Genomic DNA, 17,484 nt, shown 5'->3' on the forward strand with positions numbered 1-17,484 from the left:
GTACTGCGCTTGTCCCCAAAAGAACAACCGCCAAGATCCTCCTAGAGCTTCCTTGGTTGAAATCCAAGAGGAGGAGAATCACCAAACTCACCACAAAGGATCTCCTCTATGCCATGCTTAGGGAAAGGTAAGAGAACATGATGCTTTTATTCTCTTTCACCCTGGTTCTACTCACAATTTTATATATATAGGATTGGCCACCAAGCTAGGCATACAAGCCTACGAGATGGGAGATGTCCTACCCGCAGGCAGTGCTTTCAAGGGGCAAGAAGCTTCAGTCACTCCCTTAATCGGGAAATTGAGGCTTCATGTCCAAAGCTATGTGGACAAAGAGAACTTCTTTAACTCTCCTCTCAAGCATGAGGATGTAATCCTAGGGGCACCATGGTTTGACCGCTTGGCTGCCAATGTTAAATTTCCTGAAAGGAGAATCTCCTTTAAGTTCAGGGAAAAAGACATGTATATAGATGCTAAGGAAATGGGTAACATTATCCCCATTGTACATACACCAGCTTTCAACAAGTCAATAAAGAGCTCTATTTCCGTGTACATGATTTTTGTTAAAGATTCTCAAAATGAACCTAATGCTTTAGCAAAAGAAAATAAAAGCAACCAAAAGGAATTAGAGTTATCCAATTTTCTCAAGGGGTCTCAAGATGTTTTTATTGACGACATCCCTTGTGAGCTACCTCCTAAACGAGGTAATGATGACCATGCAATCGAACTTCTTCCAGGAAGTTCACCGCCTAACAAACCTCCTTATAGAGTTTCTCAAGCTCAACAAGAGGAGATTATGCGGCAAGTGCATGAGTTAGTTGAGAAGGGCATGGTTAGTCCTAGCTCATCTCCATTTTTCTCACCTGTATTATTGGTCAAAAAGAAAGACGGCCCATATCGTATGTGTGTCGACTATAGAGCACTAAATAGGATCACTATCAAGAATAGGTTTCCCGTTCCACGGGTAGAAGACCTATTTGATAAGCTACAAGGATCGACCTACTTTAGTAGGATTGACCTAAAAAGTGGCTATCATCAAATAAGGATAGTTGATCAAGACATTGTAAAGACCGCATCATCAAATAAGGATAGTTGATCAAGACATTGTAAAGACCTCATTTCACACCACATTTGGTCTTTACGAATACATTGTCATGCCTTTTGGCTTGACCAATGCACCAGCCACATTCAACCGCTTGATGGAGAAGCTATTCAGGCCTCATCGAACCTTCACTGGAGTGTTCTTTGATGATATTATCATCTACTCTAATTCATTAGATGAACAAAAGCAACAACTCGAGGTAATATTTCAAGTTTTAAGAGAGAATAAACTTTATGTTAATCGAAAGAAAAGTGAATTTTTCTTGCAAGAGATTCAGTATTTAGGTCACATTATCTCTCAAGATGGCATCCAAATGGATCCATCAAAGTTAGAGGTAATAAAAGGATGGCCTAAACCAAAGAATCTTCATGAACTAAGAAGCTTTATAGGTATGTGTGCATACTATAGACGCTTCATAGAAAAGTTCTCACAAATTGCGGGACCATTACATGACCTAACAAAGAAAAGCGTTAGGTACACATGGTCTGCTAAGGAGAACAATTCTTTCGAAAAGCTTAAAGAAAAGCTTATCTCTCAACCTGTGCTTACACTAGCTACCGGATCTCTCAAAACCATTTGATGTCCAATGTGATGCTTGTGGTGATTACCTTGGAGCTATTTTTCTCCAAGAAGGGCACGCCATAGGCTATGAGAGTCGAAGGCTCGACCCTATTGAGCAAGCTCTAGGCATATATGAAAAGGAACTCCTTGCAGTTCTACATGCCTTAGACTCATGGAAGCACTATATATTGGAGACTCCTTTCATTCTGCGAACGGATCACCAAAGTCTTAAGTACTTCATGACGCAAACCAAGCTCTCCGACAAACAAATGAGGTGGGCAAATTTCCTTTCGCAATTTCATTTTCATATTGATCACATTGCTGGCAAGCATAATCAAGTAGCTGATGCACTCTCAAGACGTCCAAGAGTGAATGCGGTTTCCATAGCAACTCACAATGATCTATCTTCAATAATAGATGAGTACGCTATTGATCCCGATTTTAGAGATGTGATTTCAGCCCTTGCATTAGGGAAGAAAGAAGAACCATTTACTTTACAAGATGGTTATCTTCTCTATGGCAATAGACTATGTGTTACTAACTCACTACATGAGAAAGTAATGTATGAATCTCATGCTCCACCTTATGCGGGGCATAGAGGGATTCAGTCTACCTTAAAGGGAATTGAAACATATTTCTATTGGCCTACCATGAAAGTGAACATACAAGAGTATGTTTCTAAATGCGTGGTATGCCAAAAGACAAAATTTGATAGAGGGAAGCAACTTGGATTGCTGCAACCCTTGCCAATCCTTAATTCACCATGGGCGAGCATATCCATGGATTTTATCTTTGGATTGCCTAAGTCTATCCATGGGAATACGGGAATATGGACGATAGTAGACAGGTTCAATAAACAAGCTCATTTTATACCTGTCAAAAAGACTATCAAAGCCCATCAAATGGCAACCCTCCTCATTTCACAAATTTTCAAGTACCATGGCTTGCCAATGTCCATAGTGTCGGATAGAGATCCTAGAATGACCAGTAATTTCTGGAAGGGTCTCTTTGAGAATTTAGGGACAAGGCTAAACTTCTCTTTGGCCTATCATCCACAAACGGATGGCCAAAGTGAAATAGCTAACCTAACCAATCTCGATCTACTAAAAGCCTATATAACGGAAGTAGATCAAAGATCCCAATGGGAGAAGTACTTACCCTTAGTGGAGTATGCTTACAATAACATTGTACATACTTCCACAGGAAAAGCACCTTTCGAGGTAATTGAGGGAAGATCGAAAAGTCCCTTGCTACTCAAGGTACATGGGAAGATCTTCGCTGCAGATGAGTATAGCCGAGACCTACAAGAATCTTTTCAAAAGATTAAGGATGCTATCTCTATCTCACAGCAAAGGCAAAAGGCTGCTGCTGACAAGCACAGAAGAGCCCAAGCCTTTAAAGAAAATGATTGGGGCTTATTAAAGTTTCCCAAGACTAAGGCACACGACGGGCAAGAATCCTACGGGACACCAAAAGTACTATGCTAAATTAGCAAAAAGGTACTATGGTCCCTTCCAGATTCTTAGGCCAATCAATGAGATGGCCTATCAACTCAAGTTGTCCAATCATTGGCTCATACACAATGCTTTCCATGTGAGCCTATTAAAGCCTTACAAAGGAGAGCCACCTCAAGAACCAACTATTGAAGACCCACCGAAGATCGAGGACCAAGAGGAGGTGCTGCAGCCCGAGTCCATTCTCCGACATGAAGACAAGGTACTAAGAGACAGTAAGACTATCCGACGATATCTTATTAAGTTTAAGAATTATCCTTTTGAAGATGCTAGATGGATGCAAGGCATACAATTAAAGGATAACATAAACCTTGTCAATGCTTACAATGTTTCCCAAGAGTAAGCAAATGTACAAAATGTTAAAAATGAACAAAATTGTCTTATAAGACTCTCTTTTTCTTTATTGTGCACAAAAATGAAGTAGTATGCATGCTTAGATCAAGTTTGCGGAGACGACGTCTCCCAAACACCAAGTAGAGCTTGTCACTCTACTATGGAAGATTGATAGGACTAATGTGCAGACATGCTTGCGGCTGCCTCAGGCTCTCAAGCACCGAATGGACTAGTCATCCATTGTGGAATGATGTCGTAGGGTAACATAGGGATCCTCTACCCGCTAAGAAAAGGACTCATGAATATGCTTTATCTTCTCTACACCATAGTCGAGGACGACTATGATTTCAAGAGAGAGGTAATGTCATAATAATCAATATCTAAGTCTCCTAAATGATTTTCTCATGTTAAACTGATCATTTAATATGGGGAAGTGCCAGGGGAGAAAAAGCTAGAATATTGGTTAAGCTAGCAAACCGGCCACAGTAGGGATCCAAAGGAGGGAAAATAGAGATCCAAGGGGGGGGCCATCTGCAAAAGCGCCATGTGCAACAATGGGCTAAAAAGACCCTAAGGTTCAGCCCATTAAGACTTCCAAAATGCTAAGGTTCCAAAATTCAAAGGTTGTGTCCAAAGGTCAACCATAGAGGAATTGGATGCTTTGTGTGTGTACAAAAAAGTCTTTACAATCCCTACTTAGGAGGGGACGAGCCTTGGGAGTAGGGGATGAGAGAGAAAGTCACACACACACACACACACACACAAGCTCCCTTTACACAAAGGGAATGAGGGACACATGTCAGCTCCCTAGCCTAGATGCCCACAAGGTGTACCCAATTCCTATTGGATGGCCTTGGAGGTGGACCAATGAGAATTAGTCTAGAGTAAATCTAATTTAATTAATTTAAAAACACTTAATAAAAGAAACATTGAGAATTAAGTCCTCTAGAAGACTATTGGACAGTCTCCCAAGGGGTCCAATGAGCATTCAATAGCCCCATGGCTTGCCTGGTTCCTATTGGCCAGGAGGCAAAGGGGTCCAATGAGAGTTTAATTGAATTATTAAATTACCTAAAGCTCTCACAAAAGGGGAAACGGGGACACATGTCAGAAGGCTATCACTTATGCTGCTTAATTGTCATTGGCTAGCTCTAGGGAGGTCCAATGGGAGGACAGCAAGAGCAAATAGCAAGGGGGCTCGCCCAAGAGAGAGAGGGGGCTGATTTTTGCAAGGCATTATCACACACACACTCACACAATCTCATATGGGAAGTAAAGAAGACTCTCTCTCCTTCTCAAGCTTTAATGGAAAGCTTATCACCTACTCCAAGCTTGTGAGAAGGGAGGCCTACACCAACAACTCTTGGCTTTGTGATGCAAATCCAACCAAGAGCCAAGCTTCAATGCATGCTCATCTCCTCTACCATGCTAATTACTAAGCTAAGCTATGCTAATATGAGTGATTATGTGAGGAGATGTACATCTTTCTTGTAAGATACGTCTTCTTCCTCTCAATCTACTCTCATACCCGGTTAGCTCTCAGCATCTTCGAAGGTGTGTGAGGTCTTGGGTCTGAGACCGGGGATAATTGATGTTGTGTTTGCTAAGTGTTTTGCTTAGTGCATGAAGCTTTCATCTTCATTGCACTAGCTAGTCTTGAAGGAACACAAAGAATTGTATTGTACAATGTCTCTCTTGATGGGAGAAACCATAATACAAAGCCTTTTGGAGGGGGGACCGGCTCCATGCAAATCCGGTCCTCAACTGTTGTCAATAGCTTAATTTCTCTCTCTTTTGAAAGTATTGTTCATGCTATCTAGCTAGGTGTTATGCTTTTTGTTGCTCTCTCCACCCAAGCACTCTTGTAATTCTCATTAGGAATCTATTCTAATGAAATGCCCACTATGTTCATGCTAATTTCCGCTACACACAAGTTTTTAGGCCATTAAAAGTTACATATATATATATATTATATATTTTATATATATATATATATATATATATATATATATTGCATGGTCTCAACGTGAACATCACCTTTGGGTCTTGTTTTTGTGAGTCGCCAATTTCTATTGGGTATTACGCTCAAGAATGACAATGACCATATGGGTTGTACCAATTGATTTTATCAAATAGACAATCTCTCTCTCTCTCTCTCTCTCTCTCTCTCTCTCTCTCTCTCTCTCTCTCTCTCTCTCTCTCCTACACTCTCTTACCTACTATCCTCAATTTAACATGCTTGCCATTACATTTCATCCTCGCTATTAAACGTGCAAGTCGGTGGTGAACCAAGGCAAACATGTGCATATCCAAAGTCACCCCAGCTTACATACCCGTTGTCCACTCTTTTATCACCTATTTTTCCTCGCCATCAAATCTACAGGTCGGGAGTGAACTAGGACGCTCTCGTGCCCCCTCAAAGGGTTCACACATGCAGCATATCACTAGCCGAAGCGGCTGTAACTGATGACGTGGCTTAAAGATTCCAGCCGCAGCGGCCCCAACGCAATAGTAGGACTTTTGACATAGTCGCCCGTTGCGGGTGTGCGATTGTAGCTGGAAAGCCTGCTTCGCCAATAGGGGCCAGGGGCTTCAGGTAGAAGTCGAAAAACCAACACACACATGTGCGCAGAACAGATCCAGCGGCTTCGTCCGGATTAAGCGGAAGCTGGAAAACCTCAGGGGCTCACAACACATGTGCCGCACCCTTTCAGGGTGCAACTCCATTTGGTGACGTTTCGATCTATGGGCAGAATATTACTTTCTTGACAAAGATAATGTCTTCCCCTGTTACCCCAACCACCACATGCAAGAGCTTCCTTGTGATGGTGGCTGAATGAAACACTCAGCAACGCTTGGGCAAGCTCGAGGATACGCAAGAAGTAAAGAGCCAAGCTCTGCTTGCAAAAACACACAAAGTCGAAGCCTCCCTCACGGAGACAATCAAGGCAGTCCATGAGGCGACAATTAAGAAGATCGACTCCAAGATATATGTGGCCTTACAAGAATGTTGGATACAAGAATCTCTTGGCCTTAAGGTTAGAATCGGGGCGGGGGGGGGTCCCACACACCATGGTGCACCGAAGATGACACACTCGAAGACGTAATCCCCAAGCTCAACCACATTCTTCAACCCATTCTCAAGAAGATGCACGATGCTCCTAAAGAAGGCAAAGGGGTGGTCTATCGAGGCGGTACAGCCATCAATTTTGAGCTCCCAAACCAGCTCCCCCCTCCCAACCCAAACCACCTAGGTTCTTTCCTTTCCTTTTCCTCTCACTTATTCCCCGATGGACCCTCAGTCCGAAAGTGATATGTATCCCACACTCTCAACTCGAAGGAACCGTTAATGTTTTGCTTTCAGTTCCATAGGTCATATTTGACCTCTGTGGAGACTCTCTCTCTCTCTCTCTCTCTCTCTCTCTCTCTCTCTCTCTCTCTGTGGATAGTTTCCTATGATGTTAAAATTCTCTTCTTCTCGGGTGTGTGTGTGGGTGTGAGTGTGAGTGCTAGTAAAAAAAGGGAATATAGTATAACCTTCCAAGTGTGGTAGATTGGTTATGCCATTACCCTCTTGAATAAGAGGTCTTGAGTTCAACTTTCCTAGTCGACGATGTTTATTAAGGTCTGTTGGGATAGTTTCCTACGACGTTAAAACTCTCTTCTTCTTCTTTTTCTTCTCAATATTCGTTTCATATGCTCAGAAGGATTGGGGAGGGGTAATAAGCTACTTCCAACTGAAATAACTGATAGACAATTCACGTGAACACATTCAAATTATTCCGCTCAGAAGAGAGGGCGATGGCGGGGAGCAAGCACAGTATTGATGGAGAATCCAAATAGAAGATCAATCGACATGAATGGAAACAATGGCAACCGTGGGGGTGGCACCCTAGCAGACAAAGCCAAGTTCACGGTCTTTGTGAGAGGCCATCAATGGAGCTCTGCTCGCCAAGTTAACGAGACCCTGCAAGAGTTTGCAAGAGTGATTGAGGTTCTCTCTCTCACTCTCTCTCTCTCTTTCTCTCTCTCTCTCTCTCTCTCTCTCTCACACACACACACACACACACACACACACACAACACACACACACCTATTTGATAATGCTACATATTTGGGTTGATCATGCCCTGACCTACAAAGGAAGATCCTAACGCTTTGCAAAGCTTACTGGTGGACGTCACTCCGCCACGGACCATTTAAATGTCCCATTGGTCATCTTGATTAAGCATCTGTCATCATGATAGAAAATTATGTTTTACTGCCCGATTTTATTGTGAGTGGTCTCTTGTGAGACATTATAGTGAGTGACCCACCTCCCAGCTTGTAGTAAAGAGTTCGGGAAGTAAAGTAGTACAACTGCATAGCTATGTAGCATAGCGCGATATTGTCCAAACTTTTGCCACCTTTCATCTCCTCTTGGCACCCTACATCTATGTGGAGCAAGGATAGATAGTTTGCTAGAAGCTAGATGATACATGCTTCTCAAAATATGTCTTTCAATTCCTCTTTCAGTGACCTATGTAGTTCATCTTGTATGTACCTTCGACAGTAGCGATGGCAACATTATCCGTACTTCTATGCCTCATCCAGATTGTTACTTTCATACTAGGATTGGCCAAGTAGTCCTCCCCTGACCCATTTTATCTTTTCTAAATATAATTTCTCGCACCTTTGTGGAAAAAAATGCTTGTTTATCTCCTTATCATAAGCAACAATATAGGCATATTTTAACGTAAGGCCCGAAATTACAGGTTTCTTGCTCACAGGTTGTTGCTTTAATAAAGGAGATTATAACCCATTGTAATCGTGTGATGATAACAGAAGAATGCCAGGAGACTTGGATTTGTAAGCCCAGATGACAAAGTGGAGCGTCTGCAGCTTGCTAGATCTGCTGACGGGACAGACCCAGAAGAGCTCGATGTGGATGCTACACTGGAGGATGTGCTCATTTGCATGGGTAGGAAACAGCTGGTTGCCTTGATCGCCCCTGCCGTTCAAGCCAAATTATGTGCCATTGGTCCCGCACACGCAGCCAATATGCCAAGCAACGACCACCGTGCCACCACAATGCCCACTGATGCTGATCCACCAACAGTACCCAACACAGAAAGGGTCGCATTGGTAGATCATATCCCTCCTAGCAAGTACAGCCTTGCCACCCCCACATCAGCGCCTTCCAGTCGAGAAGAATTAAACCAAACCCCCAAGTGCACAAGAGTACGTGCACCCGAATCCCCTATCACTGGCACCCAATCGATCAAATCTGAACCTCTGACCTGTCCACAGCTTGTCAGCAGAGTAGCATATAACCCAACCACATCCACAGAGCTGCCCCGTGAAGGTGCTTTCAAGAGAACTATGTATGCCAAAGGCCTAAGAATCAGCATCCCTGATACAGACATGAACCAGATCGGCAGCCCAACAAATCTCATGAACAATAATTACCAAGCACCAGCATTAGCATCCAACAACTATCATCAAAATATTTTGCTGCCTACCATGGCTCAACCCCCCTCCCTTAGAGTCCCCAGCTCTACAGAGCTGGCTCAACTTCTTGTCAAGACGTCTTCAATCCAGCCATCACAATATCTCAACCCTGCAGGTAGCGCTTGTCTGGGCAATAACCCTTTCTTGCAAAATCCTTCAAGGCTTTTCAATGAGATCTTGGAGCTGCCAAATCCACAGGCATTACCTCCAGCGCATACTTTCCAATCCTTCGACTCTTTGGCTCCAACAGGATGGATCAACAACTGCACCGAACCAATCCATCCCATTCACCCTGTGATTGCAACTGCTAATAGCCTCAAACTTCCCACTCCAAACATTGCAGTACTTGCACAGTTTCTAGCGTCACAACTCCGAGCCTTCATGCCAACAGAAAGAAATCAGAGTACACCTGTTCTCCCAAGAGTAAACGATGAAGGACTCCATTCATGCAACACCCAAGCAGCATTGCATGGCAACATTGTACACACACTCCAGCAATATCCAGAGACTGCAGGTCTTACAGGAGTTTCTCTCACCAATGCTAACCAAACCAATGATGGAAGCCCCTTCTCTCACCTGGATCCTGCACATTGTAGCATTGAATCAAGGCCTGAAAAGGACCAATCATCGTCATCAGTAATTGATGCTCAACAGAATGCTCAATCTCAACCAGAAATGATTTTCCTTGTCAACAGCAGGAGCAAAACTGTAAGTTTTTGTTATGAAAAATAGTATCATTTGAGCTCATTTTCAGCTACAACCTGATTTCACTAGATTGCATCGTAGTAGCAAACAACAACTCCAGCATATACATTCTCGACAACAGAAGCCATTTGTATTTTGCGCACTTCTTCAACATCAACTAAGGTATTGAAAAGAAACCAAAAAAGCATTTTAGGGAGTTTCATTTTGATGATAAAGGTCACGCACAGCCTTATGATCTGGATATAACAGCTCATAAGACCTTTTTGTGGTATGTGTGAATCAATTAGGGAACAGGTACTCGCCGCTTAAGAATGTCCGAATTGTCAACATACTTCCATCTCAGTGTCGTGGATGCTGCAAAAAAACTCCGAGTGTCACAGACAACCTTAAAAAAGGCTTGCCGCAATTTCGGTCTTAAACGATGGCCAGGAAGAAAGGTAAACCACTTGTATGGGATGCATAATTCAATTTGGCTGTATGGATACCCACTAGGTGAAACACAATGAAAGAATCAAATAGGCCCGGAGTCAAATACATTTGAATAGCCCTCAATGTGTCTTATGCACAAATAAGTCCATATGCTGCTTATTGGTGAAGGTTTCATAAGCTTACCCAGTTTGATCTTGTGTTGAGCAGGTGAGAAGCTTGGAAAGCACAATCCATGGGCTAGAGCATACCATAGCTGTTGGGCAAGGTGCTGGAATGGAGGAGTTAACAGAGGCTCAGATAAGGTCTGAAGTATTGAAGCTGCAGCAAGAAATGGATCATCTTGTTCGTGGATTGCCCTCTGTGCAGGCAATGCATCACAATACTCTGTGCAAGTCTAAATGTGTCTCTATATCTGATTCTACATTTGCAACATCTTGTATGCATTCCTTCTTAAGAGGCATGAATTGTTTTGGTTGGACTAGGGGAAATATTTTAAGCTCTTGCAAAAGAAAGGCATTCCATCATATATATATATATATATATATATATATATATATATATATATATATATATATATATATATATATATATATATATATATATATATATATATATATATATATATATATATATATATAGAGAGAGAGAGAGAGAGAGAGAGAGAGAGAGAGAGAGAGAGAGAGTTGTGAGAACAGTTCCTCATAACCCCCATGAACTAACAAACAGCCAACAGGTGATACAAATGATCAACAGCTTATGGCCCACATGCCCTACATATATAGGGGTTAGAGGTGGAGGTAAGGCAAACTTGCCCCAACAAAAAAAAATAAAGGCGCCAAATGGGCACCGGACAAGAGATGGGTGGCCGGCCCAAAAGTGGCTAGTTGCACATGATAGTCTAAATTCTATGCATGAGGTGACCGGCCTGGGAGACACACTAGCCATACAAGTACGACCTAGACCAAGGTGAAATAGCAGGAGTGTTGAATATTGTACACCCCCTCTCAACACCTGATGCTAAACAAACCGCCATAGGTCGAAGTGAGGCCAGCAATGAAGCTGTCTGTTGCGATGTCAGGTGCAACGGAAGTGTTTAAGGGTTTAGCTCGGGTATAGTACTCCGCACAAACACAAGGGACTCTTTACTTCACTTGAAAGAACTGAACTGACTCTCTTGTGTCTCTCTCTATCATTTAGTTGAGAAAAGAGACAACAACGAATGTCGGGTCCCAAACCCTCAAGGGCCCCCTTGCTCTGTTGCCAGAGCAAGTACTTTCTTTATTCTTGCACAATGCTGATACAATGACTAAATGCTGAGATACTAATGCTAATGGGTATTGATGCTACTAATGTTGGGTACTACTGAGATACTCAAGGGTACTGCGGGTATTGATGGGTACTGAGGGGTACTACGGGTACTGATGGGTATTGAGGGTATTGAGGGTATTGAGGGTTCTGTGTCGATGACGAGGTACCAATGGGTTCTATGTCGACGAGGAGGAGGAGGAGGAGGAGGAGGTACTGATGGGTTCTATGTCGACAACGACGAGGAGGTACTACTGGGTTTTATGTCGACAACGATGACGAGATAATGAAGGGTTCTATGTCGACGACGATGACGAGGTAATGAAGGGTTCTATGTCGACGACGATGACGAGGTACTGTTGGGTTCTATGTTGACGACGAGGTAATGGGGGTTCTATGTCGACGACGAGGTACTGATGGGTTCTATGTCGACGACTACGACTACGACGAGGTATTGATGGGTACTAAGGGTACTAAGGATCCCTATGCTGAGTTAGGCAAGAGCCAAGCCGAACACAAGGGATACTAGGTGTTGGGGTACTCTGTCGACGATGACGACGACGACGAAGCTATGGCTGAATGCCGGAACTGCTAGTGATGTCGATGGCTCAAATCTGCAACCATGACGAGGCTAAGGGCGGAATGCTGAGGCAATCATGGGCTGAAAGCGTTGGCTGTTCTGGCTGAAAACGCTGATGATCAAGGGCTGAAAACACTGATCAGAAAACGCTGGAGATCTGCTTGGGTCTTGCAGGTACTGCCTGGTGCTACTGCATCCCCTGGGTCTTCTGCTGTCTCTAGCGCCCAAAGGGCCCCTTATATAGGTGGAAAAGGTTGGGTCAGGCAGCAGCCAGAAAGGCCCACGATTTTGCTAATAAAATGCTGAAAATAACTTATTAACAAATGCATGGCTAAGAGGTGGTTCACATGCACCAAAACACCTACATGCTAAAATGCGGTACTGTGCAAGAGAGGGTATGCAACTATGACCGGCTTGGACATGCACGTCCTACTAGAGGCTGACAAAGTGCTAGGCTAGGTTCTACGCTAGACTATGGCTGACGCTAGACTGTAGCAGACGCATGTCCACGTAGCGCAAGTAAAGTGCGCACGTGACATCCCCCCTGTTAAAAGTGAGGCACAACTGCCGAACTTCTATCTTTGGATGCTTTTTGTACTTCTAATGCTTGTGGATGCATAAACCGATGAAAACTCCTCCAAACTTGTGGATACTGCGGATGTAGATCGATTGCGATGTAACAACCGACCACACAATTAGTAGGTAGACTTACTACTGCCGCAGAATACCTGCCTTGGTGTTGACTCTGCTTGCGAGAAAGTACGACCACTCGAATAGTCTTGTCGTGAAAACATTGGTGAAGTTGAAAGGTAAGGGTGCTCGGAGGTATTTCCAAGGGTTTCTTGTCGACGGAAGGGATGTACACTACATGAGAATGCGAATGCAGAAGAGGGTTAGGGATCCTGTCTCCAACTCCTTCCATATCCGCATAAGAGGGAAGTAGATCCAGGTACTCAAGATCTGGGTTTTCGTGTATCAGATGTCGATCTTCCTTCAAAGACATGGAAATGAAGAGGGGAGCTGGTATTGAATGCTTGATACTGAGGGTGCTGAGAGGCTAATAAGTTCGGGTAGGGACATGAAGCTTCTTTAAGGGAAAAAAATGGGAGAGGTTCTTTGGGTTCTTGGTTTTGCTTGGGTCCTTGGTGGTTCTTGGGTACTTGGGTTCTTATGGTTCTTCTCTTGAGTTCACGAAGCCGAAGCACGCACAGTGCTCTAATACCAATGTCAGGTGCAACAGAAGTGTTTAAGGGTTTAGCTCGGATCTAGTACTCCGCATAAACACAAGGGACTCTTTACTTCACTTGAAAGAACTGAGCCGAACTGAATGATAGGGAGAGACACAAGAGAGAGAGAGAGAGAGAGAGAGAGAGAGAGAGAGAGAGAAGAGAGAGACGACACCGAATGTCGGGTCCTAAACCCTCAAGGACCCCCTTGCTCTATTGCCAGGGCAAGTACTTTCTTTATTCTTGCACAATGCTATTACAATGACTAAATGGTGAGATGTTGATGCTAATGGGTACTGATGCTACTGATGTTGGGTACTACTGAGACATTGAAGGGTACTGTAGGTACTGATGGGTATTGCGGGTACTTATGGGTTTTGAGGGGTACTGCGGGTTCTGTGTCAGCGAAGAGGATGGCGACGACGAGGTATTGATGGGTTCTATGTCGACAACGATGACGATGACGAAGACGACGAGGTACTAATGGGTTCTATGTCGATGACGATGACGACAACGACGACGAGGTATTGCTTGGTTTTATGTCGACGACAATGACGAGGTAATGAGGGGTTCTATGTCGACGACGACGACGAGGTACTACTGGGTTCTATGTCAACGACGATGACAACGACGACGAGGTAATGAGGGGTTCTATATCAATGACGACGAGGTACTGATGGGTTCTATGTCGACAACGATGACGACAACAACGAGATACTGATGGGTTCTATGTGACAACGATGAAGACGACGACGAGGTACTGATGGGTATTGAGGGTACTGAGGATCCCTATGCTGAGCTAGGCAAGAGCCAAGCCAAACACAAGGGTACTAGGTGTTGGGTGTGTCGACGACGACGACGAAGCTATGGCTGAATGCCGGAAACTGCCAGCAATGTCGATAGGTCAAATTTGCAACCATGACAAGGCTAAGGGCTGAATGCTGCGCCAATCATGGGCTGAAAATGCTAGCTGTTCTGGCTGAAAAACGCTGATGATCAAGGACTGAAAACGCTGATCACAAACGCTGGTTCATGCTGAGAAAACGCTGGAGATTTGCTGGGTCCTACGGGTACTGCCTGGTGCTATTGCATCCCTTGGGTCTTCTACTGTCTCTAGTGCTCAACGGGCCCCTTATATAAGTGGAAAAGGCTGGGTCGAGCAGCAGCCAGAAAGGCCCACGATTTTGCTAATTAAATGTTGAAAATAACATATTAATAAATGCCAGGCTAAGAGGTGGTTCACATGTGGCAAAACACCTACATGCTAAAATGCTGTACTCTGCAAGAGAGGGTATGCAACTATGACAGGCCTGGACATGCCCGTCCTGCTAGAGGCTCACAAAGTGCCAGGCTAGGTCCTACCCAAGGTAGTTAGGTACGTAGTGTTCGGTACAAATCCGGTACGTAAGGTACGTAGTATAGCATGGATTGAGTTTTTAGGTATGTAAAAATTTGTCCTTTTTTTCACAAAGCCTAAAACTGAGAGTACTTCATACATTTACTTATGCATTCACCAAGACTTCAAATAAAGACTAGCAAATCAACAGTACACAGTTACAAATGCCAAAAAGTGGAGTCCGCGACTCTAACCGAACAATGAAAACGCAAAGTTGAGATTAGCTAACCATTGGTAAACGTCTACAAACAAATAGTATCAGATGTCTACTACCATGGTCACATAAAACTAAGAGCATCAAAATAAAAACATAATGAATCATGAAAAGATAAATCCAAGACTGAAGTCTGAAGTCCAGCCTCTAATAACTAGTAAGCACTAAAAACCGCACACTCAGCATTGCACTCAAAAGCCATCATCATCATCAGAGGACGATGAAGATGATGATGAGGACTGAAAGAGGGCTGAAGATGATGATGAGGACTGAAATGGGGCTGAAATAGGTTGAAGATGATGACGAGGACTGAAATCGGCTGATATAGGGCTGAATTTTTTTTAATAAAAAAACACCTATATGGAACCTATCCGTACGTACTGAACTGTACGGTACGGATAGAATCCGTACGTACGTACGGATGCAACCTTGGTCCTACCCTAGACTACGACTGACGCTAGACTATAGCAAACACGTCCACGTAGCGCAAGTGAAGTGCGCATGTGACATGCGATCTCCAACCGAGGACAATCCGTGAGTGTAGTAGTCTTCTAGAGAATCCCAACCGTCAAGAGATGTTTGTATTAAGATGCCGTCACAAACAATGTAAAGAGCCATTGTTCTCCAAATTTCCCGAGGAAAGGTATTGCTTCAAGAAATAGGTCCCGAAGATAGTGTAAAAACTATTGATAGACACTCCAATTGTAAAAGGTGTTAACAGGCCTGCAAAAGTCGCGTCCAATACGACACCAATAAAGATCTATGGTGTCTGTAGTCACATGTCTCGAGAAAATAGGAAGAAGCTGAAATCCATAGTGGCCAGGTAGGTGAATCCACAAAAACTCCAAGATGGCTGAAACCGGCCCATAGGGCGGTAGGCGTTGGCTTTCACCCGAAATTCTTTACTTTATACACACACACAGAGCACTTTGCAAAGAGAACCTGCTATGGGAATTAACACTTAATCACACACACAGCTCGGAAGCTAGAATGCTCCGAGCAGACGCCGACAACCTGTAGGCCCCAAAATTGGCACCCCTTTCGGTATTTCTTTATTCTTTAGGAGGGTAAATTACAAGGTGCTGGGAATCCTTCACGTGTATCCACCTAGATACCATTTGATTTGGCCAAATTTCGGCAGCATAACAGCCCCAAAACTTGCGCGAAACCAATTCCCCTGCTGGAACTCGCTTGCACTGTCGTATACCCTCTGATTCCTGTCCAAAAACAGTAAATTCAGCACGCTGTATTTACTGGTTTTTGCCCTGTTTTCAGCCCCAAACAGTCCCCTAACTGTCCTTTGCCAATGGGGCACGATTCCCAATGATCCTGGCGTCCGTATGGCTGAAAAACAGTCAAATTACAGCGCATACACAGCGCTGATTTTGCACCTGTACGGTGAGGTTATGACCCTCACCAGTGCCTGCTTTGGAGCAGCAGTTAGCTACCCCTGTTCCTGCTCAAGGAGGCTCTTGCCTCAGCACAAAAGCATGAACCCACACAACTGTACATCAGTCAAATGAGTAGCCCTCTTGTGGGGCATCACATAACTGCACGTAGGGGAGAAAGAGAGCAGTATGTAGCGTGCGGGGCATCACTCCCGTCACCATACTGTGCATAATGGGCAAGGTAAGCATTCCATAGCTTCTGTACCTGTTGCAATCCGCCTGTGGCTGAAAATGGCGCCCCCTTTGTTGATATGTAGCTCGTTTTTGCCTCCCAGAGTGGCAGAATCGCTCACAAGCTGACACGTCGCCCAGTTTCCGAGTTTGGGCTTTCCCTGCTAAAAATATCTCAACTGGTGCGTCAGTTGACTTCGCGGCAGAGTTGTAAAGTGTTCCCCTAGTCATACCGAAGGTAATGACGCGAACACATTTCGTGGCCCAAAATAGCAGTTCCCTAAATTTTAGGAGATGCTTCCGTTGGGCTCCCACTGGTCTTCTGACCATCTATCCTCATTGGGACCGCATCCAAAAATGCAATGTGGCCCAACTGTCGGATACTTTTTGTTGGTAGTTCCACCTTGACTTTATGCCTTAATTGAGTTCACTTCCTAGTATCCACCAACTTGCTAAGTGCGACGGGGGGACCTATATGATCTTGCTCTGAGCCTAGACATCCTCTTACCATACGAATTCCAGTGCCGACCACTTCCCGTCTGCGGGTGAATCTACCGTTCACATTGGCCATACAATGTCCGACCGTTTGCTACTTCAAAAAGAGGGTCTCAAAATAAATAAAATAAACCCCATTGGAAAGAAACCAACAACCAAGGTTAGCAGTTGCCACATCTCTGTGACATGGTTAATAACTGCCACGTCCTCGTGACATACCCCCCTCTTGAAATCGCAAACGTCCTCGATTGCATACCATAAATACACGCCACTGATGATCTTGTGCTATCAACACTCTTTTATCATCGCATGTATCCGCAAGAAAGGTCGTAACATACATAGATACAAATGACTTAATGAGGCCTTCATACTTTTGCCATTTCTATCTATGGCACTGAATTCATATGTACATTCGATGTACTAGCTCTATCATTACCCCTCCTTTGCACACGTTGGGTTGGGGCATAAGTAGGCTGTAACCCAAAGGCTTCAAGGTAAAGCTGCAATACATTTGGTGA

At 44.0% G+C, this 17,484-nt stretch overlaps 1 protein-coding gene across 1 annotated transcript; it reads left to right on the forward strand.

Annotated features, from left to right (window-relative positions):
- Positions 1–7,318: 7,318 nt before the first annotated feature.
- LOC147434094 (uncharacterized) lies at positions 7,319–10,585 on the forward strand. Its single transcript, XM_086489885.1, has 5 exons — positions 7,319–7,501; positions 8,332–9,705; positions 9,990–10,139; positions 10,339–10,433; positions 10,498–10,585. Exons 1-5 carry the CDS (start codon positions 7,334–7,336, stop codon positions 10,583–10,585), a joined length of 1,875 nt encoding a protein of 624 aa, XP_086346011.1. The 5' UTR covers positions 7,319–7,333.
- Positions 10,586–17,484: the final 6,899 nt, after the last annotated feature.

The sequence above is a fragment of the Adiantum capillus-veneris genome, chromosome 19 (genome assembly GCF_014529385.1).
Source record: "Adiantum capillus-veneris isolate H3 chromosome 19, ASM1452938v2, whole genome shotgun sequence".
NCBI lineage: Eukaryota > Viridiplantae > Streptophyta > Polypodiopsida > Polypodiales > Pteridaceae > Adiantum > Adiantum capillus-veneris.